At 36.0% G+C, this 20,487-nt stretch overlaps 1 protein-coding gene across 5 annotated transcripts; it reads left to right on the plus strand.

Annotated features, from left to right (window-relative positions):
- Positions 1–540: 540 nt before the first annotated feature.
- Positions 541–19,607, plus strand: LOC123697109. 5 transcript variants are annotated; one of them, XM_045643503.1, is made up of 14 exons: positions 541–5,850; positions 6,064–6,553; positions 6,658–6,761; positions 6,879–6,980; positions 7,105–7,180; positions 8,244–8,394; positions 8,740–8,969; positions 9,721–9,998; positions 11,363–11,492; positions 11,817–11,979; positions 12,524–12,712; positions 13,487–13,721; positions 16,534–16,643; positions 17,547–19,607. In XM_045643503.1, the coding sequence occupies exons 1-14, from the start codon at positions 1,004–1,006 to the stop codon at positions 17,867–17,869; spliced, it is 7,428 nt and encodes a 2,475-aa protein (XP_045499459.1). In that variant the 5' UTR covers positions 541–1,003; the 3' UTR covers positions 17,870–19,607. The 5 variants fall into 5 exon arrangements, with proteins under 5 accessions (XP_045499459.1, XP_045499461.1, XP_045499462.1 ...); XM_045643505.1 differs by lacking the exon at positions 16,534–16,643 and adding an exon at positions 15,316–15,392 and having other exon boundaries at positions 17,547–17,653; XM_045643506.1 differs by lacking the exon at positions 17,547–19,607 and adding an exon at positions 15,316–15,392 and having other exon boundaries at positions 16,534–16,551.
- Positions 19,608–20,487: the final 880 nt, after the last annotated feature.

Genomic DNA, 20,487 nt, shown 5'->3' on the forward strand with positions numbered 1-20,487 from the left:
AACTTTATATTGATTGGACCCTTAGATTGGATCAATATAAAGTTGGAGTATCGGCTTTCAACACAAATTTAGCTAATTTATAAAGACAATTACTTTCTTAGATTACTTTAAATCATCAAAAATAGGCATTATCCAAACTCTGCGCTAATCGTATTCTTTGCATTTCTGCGAATATGTTATATGACATTAATTAAGGTACACAAAAATGTATCAAAGTATTAAGTAATATATTTGGGATTGAATGGAGATTAAAGTTGTCCAATTTATTGCTTCATGTTGCTATATTGCCATGTTTGATGTTGTGCACATATTTTGTCTGTTTGCTCTTGTTTTTATTGAATTTTACCCAATAATGTAGAGCTATTTGATCTGAATGATTATATACATAGTTCGCAAGTTATTCTCCGTAAATTAAATATAATTTCTATAAAAATTACACGTAAAATAGGGGAAAATAAAAACAAAACAGACTAAGCACGCTTTCATTTTGTTGCCATTAGTAATAATTTTGTCTTCTACTTGAATATTATCCTACTCGTTTTACCACATGTTGAAAGGCATATTTATTACTCTTTTACAAGCTAAAAGCTCGAGTGGAGCGATCTATGGGCAGCATGCAGTTTACCAACACGACAATGGCCGAATTGTCCGAATAAGATATTTTTTATTGGCTTATACCTCAAACCTGCCATGTCTTTGGTTTTAAAAATGGCGTATACAAGCTTTTTGTTTGCCGGTTTACGCTGTTGAATGGATAGTTTTCAAGACCCCCTGTCTACTCAGGCGACACGTAAACGTCGTGAATATGAGAATAAACTACATGTGTATGTACATTAATCTACACCATGGATCCGTGAACATATTTTCGTAGCGTTATGGTGAATTAGAATGGTGCCTGTGGTTTGTCAAGCTCTCATGTCGTCAGGTTACTCGTATGTAACGTAAATATCATCTTGCGGACGTTTTATATTTCAGATATGACAGCGTCGCTAAACAGTAGATAATGGAGAGTTCAGAAGAAGATGCGGGCACCGCAACAAACGCTTCCCGCCGCGAATCGGCGCGGGAAAAAGATCTCGGACAGCTTGAGGACGTCAATGCAACTAGTAGTTTTCAACAAGATACGTTTGAAACTAGAACATCGTGTCAAACCCCCGCGATGTCCGAGGATAATTTCGATGGCGACAGCGTTCCTTCACCTTCGACGCAAGATGTCAACACAAGTACCGAAGCGATTTTGGATATGATCGATGAGATCGTTGATGGGCCCGGAGCACCAAAGCGATTACCATTGTTATTGGATACAGACGCTAAAAGTTTACCTGTGCATCAAGAAGACCGAAAAACCGACACTGAAGTTATTCAAACCGAAGATAGCTCAATAATATTGGAGACGAAGCAAGTAGCTCCTGCTACTGTTGAAGAAACTCAGAGTTGTAGTGTTGATAGTCCTGTGATTAGTACAGACTGTACTGAAAATAATGAAAGTGACAATTTGACAGTAACCTGTGAATTACCCAAACCCAATTCACCTGTTTGCCCAGTTAATACAATATCTCCTGTTGACAATGAAGAGGCATCAAGTTCAGAAAAGATGCCCAGTAGCCCCTTGCCAAATATTCCTACAAGCAGTGTAAATAAGACTGAACAATCTGTATCAGATAGTGAAAATGGACCTTGTGAGAGGACAGTTAAGTGTGTGACATCAAGTGATAGTAGGGATAAAGTTGTGGTTGAAAGTGCAGAATCTACATCAAGTGACATTAGTGTAAGTGAAAAGACTCATAGTGTAGAAGCTGTGACTCGGTCACCTTTAAGAAGGCGTTTAGTACGACCTGCTCTTAGCCGGCCAGACTCGACTGTGTCGTCCACGGTTGATTCAAGTATTAGTACCGAAGCACCCGAACAATCAAGTGAGTGCATAACTAAGGATGTGTCAAGTTCATCAGATGCTGTGTCTACTGTACAGGATAGTGTTAAGTCAGAAGAGATTAGAAATGTAAGTGAAATAAGTATCTGCAAAGCAGAAACTTCAACGAGTCCTCCTAAAAAAATTAGACTTATTAGGCAGAAAATTAATCCTCAAGTTAATCATACAGATAATTTAGAATTTGATAAACAATCATCTATTACGGAAAGTGAACAGTGTCAATCAACATCAACAGAGAGTGCAACAAACCAAAAAGACATAATCCCCATTGATGTTACGATTGAATCAACTCCAAATATTGACTTACAATCAAATGAAAATGCTATTAGTACTGCTTCAGTACAAAATATTGAACAAAGTGAGGTTATCAGTGATAATCAAGAAAATTGTTCTATGACTCCAAGTTTATTAGTATCTGAAGTACCTATTGAACAGGAAATTATTAATGAAGAACATGACCAATCATCACCATCAGTGCTTTCTGAGCTGCCAGCTAGAAATGAAACTGAGCCAGAAATAGAAAGTAGTCCAAAGCAGGCTGTTGGTGAAGAATTAAACAAGGAAAGCAGTAATAATAATATAAATACAGACAATGAAGTGCAACAAAGTACAGAATCAGAGAAAACTGTACCAAAGTTAACTATAAAAGTTAATAATAAATCAAGTGATGACCCAAAATCTCCAATACCTAAATTGACAATAAAACCACTCAAAGCTCCTACTGAACAGGACACTGAGAATGTATGCAATGAAAAAGTTTCAATTCCAAGTATAACAAAGTTAAATATAAAACCACTATTAAAACCACCTGAAAGAATTAATGAACTACATCGGAAGTCAAGCAGTAGTGAAATTTCTGAATCAGAATACTCTGAAAATGATGACAGTGCAAGTACGTCTGATCAAGCATCTGCTTCAGATCAAGGTCCACAGGATGTTGTACCTCGAGTAACAATTAAACTGGGAAAGCCAGGTACTGAAACTGAAGGAAAGTTCTATACTGAGCCGAACATTCCAAAACTTACTATTAAAGGCATTCAAAATAGTAATGAAGAGGGAAGAGAATCACCTTCAAAGTTAAAAGTTGTCATATGTCAATCAGAAGAAAATCTATTGGAAAAAGTACCTAAATTGACAATAAAATCAGTTCCAATATCAGATGGTCAACCATTAAGTCCCAAACTCACAATAAAACCACTTAAGCCACCTGATAGTATAAATAGAGAAAATACATCAGAAAGTTCAGAAACTCCGCCAATACCCAAACTGAAAATTTCTACAGATTCATCTAATTCAGATTTGAAAGACTTTTCTCATGTGCCTAAAATAACTATAAAACCAATTACAAAACCTGAAAATGAAATGGTATGTAAAACTCCCAAAAAAACCTTATCAGAAAATTTAGAAAACATACCTGTAATAACGAAATTAAATATAAAACCAATTATAAAACCTGAAAATAGTGTAGATGTATGTAATAAAAATGATGATAAAGTTCCTGTAGTTTCAAAAATAAATATAAAGCCTATAGTGGACCCTAATAAAATTGATTTAAGTGAAGAGGATATACCAAAAGTAACAAAATTAAATATAAAGCCTATTAAAAGTCCTGAAGATAATTCACCAAAAGAAACAGACTGTGATGATGTAAAATCCGATGAAAGTATACCTATTGTGACTAAACTCAATATAAAACCTATTGTCAAGCCATCAGAGGATGACATTTCTAAAGAATCAGAAAATCATTCCTCTGAAACAGGAACCTCAAGTGATGAAAATAATGACCATATACCAATTGTAACAAAAATTAATATTAAACCCATATGTAAACCAAATGAAAAGGAAGAGTTTTGTGTCCAGAAAGAAGATAACATACCTGTTATTACCAAACTAAATATTAAACCATTAGTTAAACCTGATTATCCACTGCCATTATCACCTAAAAAAGAACGTACCAGCAGCCCTGAATTGAGAAATCAAAATATACCGGTTGTGACAAAAATAAATATTAAGCCAATTATCAAACCTGAAGATATTAAACAGAAAGTTGATTACTGTGAAGACACATCTGTTAAGAATCCTCCTCTACTGATGAGAATAAATCGAAAAGCAAGGACTGACTCTGGTAGTAGTGACACACAATACCATATAAATAAAAATGACAGTGAACATTTAAATAATATAAATGAAAACATACCTGCAATTAGTAAGATAAATATTAAACCAGTATTAAATCCTGAAACTGATTCCTTAAAAGATGTACCTGAAACAAAAAAGAATGCAATTCTCAATGACAGTAATCATAGTCAATATGAAATCCACAATCAACCTGCAGTTATTGTAAACAGGGAAAAAGAATTGAAATCAATTAGCAATTCTGAAAATAAGGACAATATTGACAGGGTATTAACACATAAGAATGAAGAGAGTAAAAATGAGGAATGCACATCCAAAGAAGATAAGCCTTCCTCACCCCTTACTGTTGATATTAAAAAACAAAATGTAAAAACTGTCACAGATGACAAATGCATCAATGACTTATCAAGTGAATCACACCATACAGTGTCGGGAGGACCAATATCACCAATTAATCAAAGAGGAAAACCCATGTCTAACAAAAACAATTGTACACTTCTTAAAAAACTTCTAGAAAGTCATAAAAATGATGATAGTGCACAAAATGTTGATGGTAAAATTAATTTAACAAATTGCATATCTTCCAAGACAAATGAAGGCCTGAAATCTTCAATTAATGACACTTCCTCTACAAAGGAAACTAATAAAACTTCAGAATCCAAACATAATAAAAGAGATTTAAGTCCAAGTACTGAAAATATAAAAGAAATTATTTCTGGCCCTAACTTATTAAAAGTTCGTCCAATGCAAGATTTATGTAAAGAAATGAATGAAAGTGTAACAAAGCCATTGGAAATTAACATATCAGATAAAATAAATCAAAGCTCTGATCAAGATTCTCCAAGGATTATATTGAAAATAAATAAGACTGATCATGGTGCTTCTGCAAAAATTATTACTGAGGAAATGCTTAAGAGTGATAGTAAAACTGCTGGTATATCCGACAGTACGGTGACCAAAAGGAGATCTGTGTTAAATAGTAGAAAAAAAAATGAAACAGAAACACCGAATGTAGTTGTAGGTAAAAGATTAAGGAGCTCAAGGGTTGTACAAAGTCCAGAAAAATCCCCTTTTAATAAACGCACTATTGGAAAGAGGCCATCAAATACAGAGACTCTTCCAAGTCCACCATCACCAAAAGAATCCGAGTTATCAGTGCTTGATACGAAGAGACTAAAATTAGGTCAATTATTGTCAAATAAATCATTATCAATTACACCTGTAGTGGCCAAATCAGGACAGGTTTCACCTCCTACAAATTCTTTAGAAGTGAAGCAATCCAAAATAGTCAATCATTCTCTTCTTAATAATGAAAATTGTTCTAAGAATGGTAGCTCAAAGTTGCATAATATTTTATCTAATTTACAATCCAAACAGCTGAAAGTGGTGCCCCTCAATCATTCAGAAAGAAAACAAAGTGTCAGTCCAGAACTTAAATCTGGGACTTCATTAGATAGCAATCCAACTGTAAGAGTGGAAATATCACCAATAGACCAAAACTGCTCTGAGATTAGGGAAACTATTTTTCATGAGAATGTTGAATCTCGAGATTTTAATATAACTCCTGATCCATTATCTCAAGATCCACTAGAAGTAGGAAACCTAAAACCGGCCACAGACTTTACAAATACTGACCAAAGTATTCCAACAATTGTTGAAGTCACACCTCAGCCCAAGAAACGGGGTCGTCCAAGAAAGTTACCTGTTTCTGAAGGAGCTAAACCTATCACATTACCTACACCAGCACTTGAAGAGAGGCCGCAAAGATCTTTGAGGCTATCAAGGTACTATTTTAAAATTTTATCTTTGATCTGACTGATTGCTATTTTATACATTTTTTTTGATCAATGATAGTTGTATTATGTCTATAATAATAAAAAAAGAACTCAAATATTTTACATGTAATATTTGTTTGTTTAATTATTATAAACAACCACATCATGCTATGGAGATATAATTTGGACAAATTTCACTAAACAAATAATTTTACATTACAGAGATAGACCAGTGATATTAGTTAAGCCTCGTGGAAGGGGGCGTGGACGGGGACGTCGCGTAGAGCCAGAGTCCAATCCCGCTCCCGAACCGGAGCCGATCGTCGAAACTGCAAATAATTTTTTTGCATCCGAGCAAAAACCTGAAGAAATAGACCCGACAAGCTCTAGAATAAAATTGCCGCGTATGACGGAGGCTTTGGACAAAATGCCATCCACGTGTTTAACACCACTATCGAGTAGGAGACGAAATTCTTCTACGAGTGACATGCAGTTTTTCGGTGGTGAAACTCCAGAATTGAAAGTCGTATTGGAAACGACGCTTCCGAGAATGGAGAATCCCTTTGCGAAATCGCCTGAGGTGATTAGTGAATTTCGCGGTCGCGGTCGAGGAGGGCGAGGCAGCAGAGGGGGCAGAGGCAGGGCGTCGCCGCGCACGCCGCGGGGCAGAGGCCGGGGGCGGGGAGGGGGCAGGGGCGCTATGTATATGAAGGTAAACCTAAAATAGTTGTTAAACAAAATAAGTTTATTATAAAAAAATATTAAATAATACTTTTCTTTATTAGAAATTTAAGCAATATATTTTTTTTATTGAAGGAAACCATGGGAATTTATGGAAGAGTATGCGGTCCTGCTACTACAACAGTGCAATTGTTTGAAGAGGAAACTTGCATGATGGATGATAATGCTACCCCTGCTAAGTGAGTAAATATGAATTAATTTCTAATGAACATATTTTATTGCTTGACGGTCCATAATTATTAAAACCTTACTAATGAAATGCTTAAACTAATGTATTCTTCTATAATATCTTTCAGACCATCACATTTACTTGATGAAGATTCGCAGAGCTCTGTTAAAAGTTCAACAAATGAAAGTAGTAAAATGAAGAAATCTAAATTTGCAGATCTCTTTGATAGGTAAGAAATATGAAATACTCTTGAATTTCTCAAAGCTTTCACAAACATTTATAAGTTTAAAGAAGTAAAACATAATCGTGTTATTTAACAGTTTTATATTTATCTGTTTATGTTTCCTTTTCAGTAATAAAGTATGGTCAGCAGAAGATGTTAAAGAGTACACTTGGCCCCCACCTGAACAATCAGATGCTGATCATCAGGTAATTATGTTTTTCATAAAAAAATTACATTATTCTTTAAAATTTAATTAGGTTTTTTTAAATACAAATATTGATTATTAAAAAATTGGTTGCCTGTAAAGTCGGTATACGGGCGAAAGTTTTACGTGACAACGACTTTTTATGTCTGTCTCTCTCGCTCTTAGGCGGGCTAACCATGCCCGAGTGGAAGGGACGCGTGCCTCTCACTCGCTCTCATTGTGAGCGCATAACGTGAGCGGAGCGTAACGCAGTTTCTTGAAGTGTCACCCGGCAAACCAATTTATAAGACGTTGTCACGTCAAAAAAAACTTAGTAATTGCTATAGTCGAGCCAATTTAATAGGCAACATTTGACGTCTATCAATTTTATCTTCGAAGAGATGTAACTTGTATAAAAACATCGATTAAAGTGAATTAATCGATACGGATTTGAAACATTTGTCAATCGAATTTATTTATTTATGATGATTTTTATTCACAAGTTATCAATGCATTCGATTCTAGATGTCAGATTTCGATTTTTAGAGTAACATCTCTGGTATTTAAAAAGAAAAAAGGTTTATTGACACAAAATTGTAGCGACGTCAGTTCTTCAATTCAGAAATTGTTTATTATGTTTATAATGGTTTATCAGTAAAATGAAATCTTAAAATTACTTGTATCGGTCATTATTATTATAAATATGTAATCGTAATTTAAAAAAGTTAAGCAAATGTGCAGTTCTAACAAAACGAAATATCATGTTATTCTATGTCGTCGTTACTAGGTTACGTTGTTGAATTTTGTTGAACTGTCAAATGTTGCCTATTAAAATGGCTCTACTATAATCCTAGTAAGATTAACGACGGTAAAAAATTGTGACTAAATTGTCTTGAGTCTACTCAATTTTGTGTTTGCTACCAGACAGATTACGAAATCATATAAATTACACTTTTATTTGTTGTTTCTAAATCATATAAATTATGTAGCTATTGAAAGATAAAATCTGCTTTAAATACTAATATAAAAAAATAACAAAAAATATATTTTAATGGGAATTAAAAATTTATCATTTCTCTTTACAGGTTATGATGATACAAGAACAAGTCGCTATGTTTTTGAGCGTAAAGAGTTTCAAGCGACGTTATCCCGAACTAAAACGGCGGACGATCACTGGCCAGGAGAGGGACTATGTGCTACGGCAAGGCCTAGTCAGTGAGGCGCTATGTGATTTAGGTGAATATTTTAAATATAAAATAATGATTGCTAATATAAACCTAATAGAAACTTTCCATAATTGATGGAAAGATCGCATCACAAATATAATTAGTGTGTGGAAATCCATGTCATTAGTTCTAAAATGGTTAATGTTAAATAGTTTTATAACAAATTGTATATTTGCATTGAAGTATAAACTAAAGCATTTTTGTAATGTCTTTTTACTGTATATAACATTTAATAATGAAAAAAGTATTGTTTACAATTTATATTTGATAAATAATAATTCAGATCCCATAATGCATATCGAATTGTAGTCAATGAAAAATTAAAATAAACATTTAATCAACCAATATTTTACAGGCATAACAGCAGTCGACGCGAGTGAAGTACTCGACATTATGCTATCAGACTACCCACATAAATACGAAGAATACAGATCGTATCAACGGGAGAAACAACTAGCGGAGCCCGCTCCGGAGCCCGAGGAAGTGAAGACGGAAGTCAAGGACAGGATTGAGATGAAGGCTGATTCTAAATCGATGGACAGTAAACCGGAGTTGCCGAAAATCGATCCGGAAAAGACTAGACAGGTATAGCTTGTGTTTTATATAAAACTAGTTAAAATAAAAATAAAAAACTTATATGCCTTCCACCAAGAAGACCTAGAAACACTATATTTATTAGAAAAACCATCAAAATCTGTTGCGTAATTTTAAAGATCAAAGCATTAAAACACACAGACGTCGGAAAGCGACATTATTAATTGATAGCAATGGCCATGGTTATAGATTAATAAAAATTTATTCAAAATTATTCATAAAATTAAATGAATACAATTTATCTCTCGTTTTCCGATCCGAATCCGTAAAAATACACATACCTGAAATATGACACTTAATCCTTTTTAAGATTGAATAGATGTTATTTGGATAGTTCATGGCTTTTTATTCAAAGGGCAGTTGAAAAGTCTGTGTAATAGACCACGTCTACAGTATTTTGCTTTCGATATGTTTTACTTGTGATTGTAAGTCTAATTGCATATTGTACTCAATGCTTTCTGCTGACGAATGAATCGCAAAATCGGTATTTATTGAGTTAAATCATTAAAAAAAATTATTACTAAATATTTTTACGCGCTTTTTTACCTTTCTCTCCATGGTTGCCTGGCAGAGAACACTGTTTAGTGATAAGGCCGCCAATTTTGCTACATCTTTCTGGTGGTCATATTGTTTATTTTTTATTGTTTCTTGTTATTAAATTATTTTACTATAATAAAGTGTAATATAACAAATAATTAAATATTTCCTTTATACTTTATTTAAAACCAAATGTATTATTCAGGACATGGCGGCAGCAGCGATAGCGTCGGCGAGCGAGTGGAACGCGCGCCTGAACGCGCTGCGGCGGCCCGCGTGCGTGGACCTGCAGTCGCTGACGGTACAGCGGCGGCGCGCGGCCCCGCCCGCCGGCCCGCCAGCCGGCCTGCCAGCCGGCCCGCCAGCCGGCCCGCCCGCCGGCCCGCCCGTGCGCGTGGCGCCACCGCACGGCTTCTACCCGCTCGCGCTGCTGCCCGGCCAGTACCAGCACACCTACCGGCTCTACACCTCGCAGCAGCTGCAGTGAGTACTCTACAATATAACACATTGCGATGACTATAGACCCACACACCTAATAGCTCTACACCTCGGAGCATTTGCAGTGACTATACTGGTAACTCTACATCGCGGACCAGCTACAGTACTCTACTATATAGCTATGGCATGTTACAACTCTACAGCTCCGTCCAGCTGCAACGAGTATTCTACAATAGAGCTGTAACATTTTGCGACATTATAGCCTTCAGCTGCTGCAGTGAATGCATCCCATTGGCTCTACACAGCAGAGTAGGTGCAGTGAGTACAGAGAGTATTGACATCCCATTGGCACTATACAGCAAATAATCTGCAATAGATATAAATACTGGCAAAGAACAGTATATGTTAGTTGTTGGAGATAGTGACAGCACAAGTCACAGCTCTGCATCTCGAAGTAACTGAACGTGATTATACAGCAAGCTATTAGGATCTGTTAGTGAAACCACACTATCTATAATATAAAAATGAATCGCAAAATGTGTTGGTAAGCGCATAACTTTAGAACAGCTGAACCGATTTCTTTAATTCTTTTTTTATTATATTCCTTGAAGTACGAGGATGGTTCTTATGTAGAGAAAACGTGAATATGTACCACGGGCGAAGCCGGGGCGGACCGCTAGTTATATATAGTTATGGAGTAGCTGCAATAAAGACAGCTGCAGTTAACTAGCATATAGCGATTTTGCGATTATTTCATATAACACTTTTGGTGTGAACATCGACAATTTACAACCTGTGCAATGACTTTGCTGGAATTTTTTGTCATAAAATAAATTTGGAATTCAAAAAAATTATAAGCATTCAATTTTGAATTGCTGCCAAATATATTTTTAACGAACTTTCTTCTGATATGCCATTTTTGTTTGAATTCCATTGTATTTTAATTTTATTAAATTTATAGCTAATTTCACAACTTCTTTATTCAGATAATGTATGTATACAACAAAATTATTTTATGAGAAGTGGCAGTTTTGTCAAGCTAATAAATACTAAATTCATATAAAAAGTAAATGGTTATCATAAATTAATGTTATAACTATAAGCTAAATTGATTAAATAATTTCATATTAATGTTTAAAAATAATAATCAATATCATATAAGAAGTTAGTTTTAGGTTTTTTTCCCCAGTGGTGAGGTATTAATTCAGTCTTGAAAAAAATTGTCAGATCGTCAAAATTTTTATTAACAATAAGAACAGCGGATTTTCTTCAAGTATTATATGAAGTTCGTTTCCTATATCAATTAAGTAATATAAATACGAGCTTTTTTTATAATTCCAGAAACATACGTTTTTCCTCCTTTAACGTCTGACACATCAAATTTTAAACAAATATTATTTGTACACTAGATACTTCCCTCTAAACACGGCATTACGCGCTCCCGCCGCAGCGCCTTCGCCCGCGGTCTCCTCCTCTGAATCGGAGCCCGACTGGGCCTCCTCCTCTGATGACAGCGAGGACACACATCGACATCAAAAGGTATGCACAATTAGATAAATATAAGCATTTATTTTATTTATTTTTATAAAAGGTACATAATATCATTTATGTGTAAGATTGATATTAGTTTCTTATCATTTCATAACAATATACTTACAGATACTTGTTTGTAGTACCTAAAATCATAAAATAATTTTATGAGTATCATGATACTATAATTTAGGCAGTAAAAAGTGGTAAATATAACTAAAATAAATAAGGAATTGAAAAAAAAATCAATCATGAAGTATGTTGCAGTATAACTGTCATATTTAACTATTATAGTGCTTATGCATTAAAAATAAAAATATATTAAAATTCCAGCGCAAGAAGCTGACGAAAGTGAAGCGCACAAGCGACGCGGACGCCGCTCCCGTCGCGGAGGACAGCGAGGCGGACACGTGCCGCGCGTGCAAGCTGCGTATAGAAGCTAATAGACGCACCACGCACGAACGGTTCCTCGTGTGCGCGAATTGCAACGCTAAGTGTTAGTGCTGTTTTATTTTACTTTTTATAAATTAGTGTTGTTTTGGAATTTTTTTTTATCAATTACAGAGCTGTTCTGACGATTGTCAGATTTTTTTAATTTGTCGTTTCATAAGACAATTAATATCATTGACATATTTTATGTTCCATCTTAAGATTGGACTAAATTTATTATATTTTATATTGGTATTCGCTCTTTAAATGAAATTAGAGATAAATATTGTGTGTCTGACAACATGGACTAACTATCTCTGTACCAAATTTAATTTAATTTTATTTAAAGTAAATCCACGCAGTACTTTTTGAGATTAGCCCGGACATACATACAGACAAACAAACAAAAATACTAAAAACTATTTTTTTGGCTTCGGTATCTGTAGATCACGCCCCAAATATTATTAAAAAAAAAATCAATGTACAGTTTTGACTTTCCTACGATTTTATCATTTATGTATAGATAGCATAATAAATAAAACAAAATTTGTACACAGTACAGTAGTCGTTCCTGTATTTGCATATTTTATTTAACTATTATTCGTGCACAGTGCACCCGTCGTGCGTGGAGCTGAGCGCGGACACGATCCGCAAGTGCCGCGAGTACGCGTGGCAGTGCGCCGAGTGCAAGACGTGCTGCGCGTGCGCGCGGCCCGCCGACGACGACAAGATGCTCTTCTGCGACCTGTGCGACCGCGGCTTCCACATCTACTGCGTGGGGCTCGACCGCGTGCCCGACGGTATGCTCACTTGTTATTGTACAACTTTGGATATAGTTTTTTTTTTTTTTTTTTTTTTCATAAATTAGCACAGGTATACAGTGGTGGACGTTTAATTGGAAACACCTAACACGATGAGTTAGTCATCCGCCATAATTAAACGTTCACCACTGTATTCCTAGTTGAGGCGATCGTCGTGTCTAAATTGTTTTGAATTTATGTATTGTTTCCAAATAAACTATTTTTTTATTTATACTTTTCACACTTTGAAGTACTTATTTATGTGGTCTTTTTTAGTAATTAGTTTTTAGATTCTTATCATGAAAGTCGTAATTAATAATCTTGCTATGCATGCTAATTTTCTCAAAATATATAAAATGTACATCTTTTCATTTATTACCAAATCAAATAAATAAATAATATAAAAATTTAGCCGACAGTTTTTAATTATTTACAACTTACTTGTGTTCTACTTTGTGTATGTTTATGATTCCATGATATTATTAAATTATTTAGGTCCGATTTTTCAATCCTTGGTTAAAATTTATTCATCGAATAAAAATGTATAAATCTACCATTTTAAAAACGTATTCTAATTGCCCGTATTTGACAGTTTACGGGATATTTTAATATTATCATGTAATACTTTATTGGACGGATAAGTTTTATCCAAGCATTGAAAAATCGGCCCTTAGTCGTTTAACTTTAGATATTCTACCTACTGGATTATTGACCGATGTATTCAGGAGGTGTAATTACAAATGCAATTTATACACTAACTCATATCATTTGCAGGTCGCTGGCACTGCGTGGAGTGCGCGGTGTGCAAGTCGTGCGGCGCGCGGTCGCCCAGCGGGCCGGGCGGCGGGCCGGGCGGCGGGCCGGGCGCGGCGGGCGGCGGGCCGGCGGGCCCCGCGCAGGGCTCGGTGACCGCGCGGGGGCCCGGCAGCCCGCACTGGCACCACCAGACGCGCCGCGGGCCCGGCGGCCACAAGCTCTACTCGCACTCGCTGTGCGAGCCCTGCGCCAGGTCTGTACGCATAGCTCACCGCGCGTGATTGCGTTATGTTAGGTTAGGCAGTGCGTGTGAACGCGCCTTTATGTTCAGCGGCGGCGCGTTCGACGGTGTAATAGATGTACAATGCATTTCAAATGAGAATGTACGTCAATGACATTCATCTGTCAAAAATATAAACAGAAAGAAAAATATTCGCGTTTTTTTTATTTAGACTATTGATATGCGTTATTTTGACGAACCATACAAATCTATATTGTACAATTTTGGCAGTAAATATGTTACAATATTTTCAGATTCTTATTTGAAATGTATTGTTCTCTCGTGTAAGGTATACGTAAGTTATGTTTTTGTAGCATTTAAAGCACGTGGTCTTTTAGAGCTGCAGTACTGGGGAAGTTAATCAACTTATTGTATACGAGATATGCTATAATAACGCCTGTTTTAAGGTAATCAGTATTTGACATTTGTTATACTCTATATTATTTGCTTTTTGACAGCATCACGCCTATGTAGGATTGTATTGTTTAGGTTAAAATTTCATACAAGTAATATTGTACTTCATGGACAGGCCCCGCCCACTTAGTGATGTCTACACAGAATTATTCAATGATGTTTCGATAGATTATAATAATCAATAGCAATACTCTGTAAAATATATCCGATACAGAAAAACTCTTCTATTATGTTATGTAATTTAAACATAAAGACAACAAAATTTTAAGATAGAAACCAATAAATAATAAAATATTAGTTTAGTTTAATTTTAACATAAAATGCATCGATATGTGGTCTTATTATAATTACCTACATATCTTATTATTACGTTTACGTTGTAATTATTATTTACGTACCTGATTCGATTTATGATCACAATCGATAATATTTTGGACATCACTTCTGGTATCACCCGTCGAGCTGTCAAAAGGCAATTCTTATAGTGGACAGACTATAATGACGAAAGTAATAAGCTCTTGAAGTTTACTTACCTAAGAGTTTAACATGAATCAGGGTACATAGAAAGGTGTTTGGAAAAATCTTTATGCTGATTGCAAAAATGGTTTGTATGTCCTCATCTCTACTATTATTGGCCTGCGGAGTCAAATATCGAGTCTCTATAAGCAGATCTATTTGAAATGTGGAATGTCAGGTTTGTATTTTACATTGTTCTATACCTACCTTTTTTATAATAGTACTATAAATTCTGTTTAATATAATTGAAACTTATAATAACTGATCATCATAATATGATAAGTTACCATTTACATGATATAGAATTAATTTTAAATACAAATAATGAATATTTATAAACTCTACATATTTACAATTTCCCCCAAGTTTATGATTAATTTAAAATAACTACTACTACCACTACTGTAAGAGGGCTAGATTAAAAATTTGTAGTCTGTACAGCTAATATCCTAATGCACTAGTTGTAACTACACTTCTTGAGAAGGGGGTTTGTAATTACGGATACCATGATCTTCATTTGCAAGAATTAGCACAGCACATAATAAAATAACAATACTTATTATGACGACCACAAATAACATATTTTCTATATATGTACTATGACGCCAATTAAAATAATTTCACGTTATTTTTCAAGTAAATCCAAGAGGGGCCACGTCAAAATGTGAACCCAATGCGTTACCGTCGAAGCGACGAGGAACGCGGATGTTAAAAGTACACACTTTTTTCTTAAATCATTCAAATGATTTATGTGTTTTTTATAACTGGTCTTGGTAGTCATTGTTCTCATCTCATTGCGTGTTCGATGTTGACTAACACAGGCTGTGCCATTTCTGTTATGTATTTATTCACTCTGTCGACATTCGCTTATATTTCTGGTTGATTATGTCGTAGCATTGATATACCCCGCATACTTTCTGAGATCCGATGCGACAAGCACAATCCCTTTGCCGCCCTAATTCTACTAAATAATACTATTTTTGTGAGCTTTTAGTTTACGAGTCTAATTACGTAGTCGTGTAGTAAATATTTGGTAGAATAAGGGATTAGCGATAAGTTGCATGCTACTCATCTTTAATTCTAAGTTTTCTCATATTTTTCATAATTGGAGGTTGTTTGCTCACTCAAAGTTGTTCTATGTAATACTGTAGTTATAAGAGCAATTAAATCTTAAAGAAATATCAGTAATATTCTATTTACTTTAATTACAAATGCATAAATCAAAATAGTATACACCAAAAAGTTTACTGATATTTTTTTAAATGTGGGATATTTTTGTTTAAATGTTGACACCCCAATAGGTATGGAAGTGACGTAAACTTCAGAGTTGATTATCGACATGAGGGTCAGAATTACCGCTAACGAGCTAACAAAAAAAAAAAAAAACATCATACCACTAACCCGGGCATATAATATCATCAGTGTTCATTTAGCTAACTAACTCGTCTTTGTTACTTTCCTTCTAAACAATTGGCGATTCTTTCAAATTACTTTCAATTATTTTCCCCTTTAGTATGAGTTATTTCATTTCTTATGATACGCACTTGATTTTTCGTTATTTCAAGTGGGAATGCATGATTATGTTTCTTTCACGATTCAATTAATTATTCTGTCTTGAATGTTGTATATTTTCCACTGTTTATCTTGTCCCTTGAATAATTTCGTTTTGAGTGGGTTCGAAATGAATAACGAGCACCGTCCGTGTGGGCTCGTGCCCGCGAGCCCGAAGGAAAGTAACAAAGCGCGCGTGCGTACGTGTCGGGCGCGTGCGCGATACTAATGTCGATTGTCGTGTTTCTGTTCCGGTGCGCGTGCGCGTGTGGTCCGTGTGTGTGTCGTACGTGTGTGTGCGTAGGGCGTACCGCATCGGTCGCTACTGCCCGCTGTGCGAGCGCTCCTTCATCGGGCCCAAGGGGACCATGCAGCTCGTCATTTGTAAGCTCTGCGATAGGCAACTGCATCAAGGTACGTCGTGCACGCGTAGCAACACCCGCCCACACCACCCGCACGCCCTGCCCCCCGCCCCTCGCTGACGTCACCGACACGCATAACTCGACTGGAAACTGTATTTAATTTTCCGAAATGTGTGCGGTATGGAACGTTTCTGGCGAGTTATGTGGCGTTGTATTACGTCAGTGAGCGCAGGACCTATGTTTGAATATAAAGTATGACGTCTTGAGGGTTTCGTAAGATTTTAATTGGCCGTCACTACTTTGTATTCAAATTCATTACGCTAAACTTACAAACGCATGATGTGTCCATTTGAGCCATTTTTTATAAATTATTGGATTCGCCTGTAGCTTGATGTGAATGTGAGCATTATGCATGGATATTACGATGTGCAACTGTATTGGAATGTCATGGAGCTTTTTGTCCGTACGCTTTTTATGTTTCGCTGTCATGACTTCTTCATTTCCATGAGCGCCACTCGAGAGCGACATTCGTCACGATGGTTACGCAATACCTATAGTACGATTCTCGAAATACCTAGGACGCTTCAAATTATGTGTTAGAATTTGTTTACGAACGTAAAAGTGAAAGCATGATGTAAAATACACAGTGAATATTTATTCCGCCTCGTGCTTAGACGAAGCCGAAATCGAAAGTCGAAACGATGCGCTCCAATAGAAAGATACAGTTGATGTTTTGTGTGTGCCTTGCGATCACCGCCGAGACGCCCCGAATCGTCGAACTTCACATTGCCTACGCATATTTGTATACAACAGCCAACTTTCAAATCTCGTATTAAATGTCGCTAAAGACAGTCAAAAGGATCATTCTATTTTGGGGCTGATGTGAAATATGCGTGGGGTGAAGGTGGGCAGGTCGGGGCGGTCGGCGGTGGCGTACATGCGTGCCCTCCCGCAGACTGCGTTAGGCGGTCGGGCGCCAGCCTGCACGTGCTGGACTACACGTGCGGCGAGTGCCGGCGCGGCGGCATCACGTCGCGCGCCGCCGCCGTGCGCCTGGCGCCGCGCACCATCGCCACGCTCTTCATGGCCAAGCGCCGCTTCAACAAGTACGCGCACCGCCAGTACATGCAGAAGTGCCTGCAGGGCGCGCGCGCCCCGGGGCCCCCGCGGCCCGAGGCCCCCGGGCCCCCCGCGCGCCCGCCCGGGGCCCCCGACGACGACGACGCGTCGGACAACGCCGACGACGCCAGCGACCCGCTGGACGGCGTCGGCGACTGAGCGCCCGAGGCCTCCCCCTGTAATATATCTAGATGTCGTAGGTCTATATCTTATTCGCTTCGGTACGGTTGTAAGGAAACTGTTGCATAAATCTGATTAATATAACTTTTAACCGTAGGCTATGTGAGATGTATCGAATAGTGACGAGGTGAGACCGCGGGCCGCCGAGCCCGCGACTCGATTATGTGGTTAAATAGATGTAGTGAAAAGGTCACTAACGTATATGTACAGTAATTTAATACTAACTTCACTATATGGGTAGCTGGGCAATCATACTATTTTTAATATTAATAGTTTTTTAATGTTTGCTGCGAGACAGATCGTGTATGCGTCCTCGTGCGTTATTTATCTTAATGGATCGTAGGGTACGAGAGATTGAATAGTGTGCTGTTATTTTGTTATGATATCGATGTCGAGCCGAATACGTGTGTGACTTGAGATTCGTTTATAGAATATTCTCCGCAGACGAAATCTAAATACATTGTAAATCTGCCTTTTTATGCATTTCCGATGCGACGTTTGGAAAATTGGTTAATCTACACAAGACAGTGCGCATTTTGTTTACGAAATAGGTTATTCATAGAGTATTTTTTTAGTTCTTCATTGTAAGGTATTTATTTTAGTTATACTTTATGTGGATACATTTGTATACAATCTTATAGCCGATTTTATATTACATGAAATTTATTGGAGAATCGAAAATAAGTTTGGCCTCTATAATTAGATACTGTGATGTCTTTACTGAATTTAATTTTAATCGATTTATCGAAATTGATCCCACTCATAGTACTCATTTATATTATTGTTAAGGACACTGTTGGTTATACAATATATAGATTATAATATTGTGTTTTTATTTTTCGTTTAGTTTAGTTCTTTCTTTTTGTAAATCAAGGCTTTTTTCAGTGACAATTTTTTTATTTACTTGCGTAAGATGAAGTGCAAACTGGTTGAGAAAAGCCCCATTTTTGATATTTTTTACACTTCTAATATATTATTATTATTATAAAGTATATACTATACAACATGATATCAAACATATAAGTTTCAGTATATCCTATATTAACCGAATACCATTTAGTTTATTAGTGAGCACTTTGTCTTAATTTCAAAGTACAAAACATAGGCTACCTTATTTAACCTCGCCCTGACGGATTCTGTGTTAAATATATAGATATAAAGTTGAAAACGTTATTTATCAGATTATATTATTTTGAAAGTATTTATATTCGTATAGTGGGCGGATGTTCAGGGCGGAGCTCATCATTCAAGACTCAATTGTTTTAACGCACTGGTCGCAGTATACGTAAGGTTTTTCAATGTTTTCTGTACTTATAACCTTGTTAAGCTATCTTTTAACCACTGCTGCGTGCAATTCTCCCCAATGTATTATACATTGTATTAGATATATAGATCAGGTAAACACTAATACTGTCTAAGTGTAATTGTATCATGTTTAGTTATAGTTGCTTTCGTTATTATTAATCATAATTTAGTGACAAATAAGAATTATGTCCACAAATTATTTCATGAAATCATGTATCTTTTATACGATACGAATAGGCCGGGTTGGAAGCCCGCCAGGATTTGTATTGCTTTATCGACACAGGTGTATTAAGACTTACTTGTAAGAGAAATAATTAAAACTTTATGTCTACTTAATGCAAGTGTAAACGTTCTAGAAATCTCGCACTGTTCGGTCAATTTTGTAAAAAAATAAAGTAAATTTAATTTGAAACGTAGTTTTATTTATATCACACTCCAATATTTCCTCCTTATTCCTATCCCGATACCTTATTACATTTGTCAGTCACCATAAATCCTTCTAATATTATAAATGCGAAAGTTTGTATCATAGGTTTGTATGTCACGCAAATACTACTTAACCGATTTTCATGAAATTTAGCACTCACAGAGGGTAAGCATCGGATATTTTTTATCCAAAATCCCACTTCAATTAAATATTAATTCTTATTTTTTCAAGTAATTTAATGTCACATTATATAATTTTTCATAGGAATATAAAAGAAAAACTTAGGTGATCAAGCTAAGATTCCCATCTATGTCCTAACATAAAAACGATAGTAAATTTTTTTTACTCATACCTAACTACCACGACAACCAGATATAATCAAATCTATTTTCTAATGAGGAGATTCAAAAATGTCAGCCCTACTATTATAAATGCGAAAGTAACTGTCTGTCTGTCGCTTTCCCGCTTAAACCTCTCAACCGATTTTGATGAAATTTGGCACAGACAATCTTTACACCCTGAGAAAGAACATAACAAAGAACTAGGATTTTAGAAGTCGACTGACACACATTTTAGCCATTTCAATTAAGATTACGAACTACTACTATTATTATAAGACCTACGATTCTATTCATATCTTCCTACTCATCTAGTTCAATAGGTCAGAATTTACTATTTACATTAATTTGATAGCTAGAGCATTAAAATATAAACATGAAAATGTTGTCTGGGTTTCACGCCAAAACTACTAACCTAACCTAACCTCGGACATTAATGATACTGTTTTTTGTAAGTTGAGAGTAACAATCAAGTTTCTTGCCGGTTATTCTCCATAGATACTGCTTTCCGAATCGGTGGTAAATGT

Source organism: Colias croceus, chromosome 14 (genome assembly GCF_905220415.1).
Source record: "Colias croceus chromosome 14, ilColCroc2.1".
NCBI lineage: Eukaryota > Metazoa > Arthropoda > Insecta > Lepidoptera > Pieridae > Colias > Colias croceus.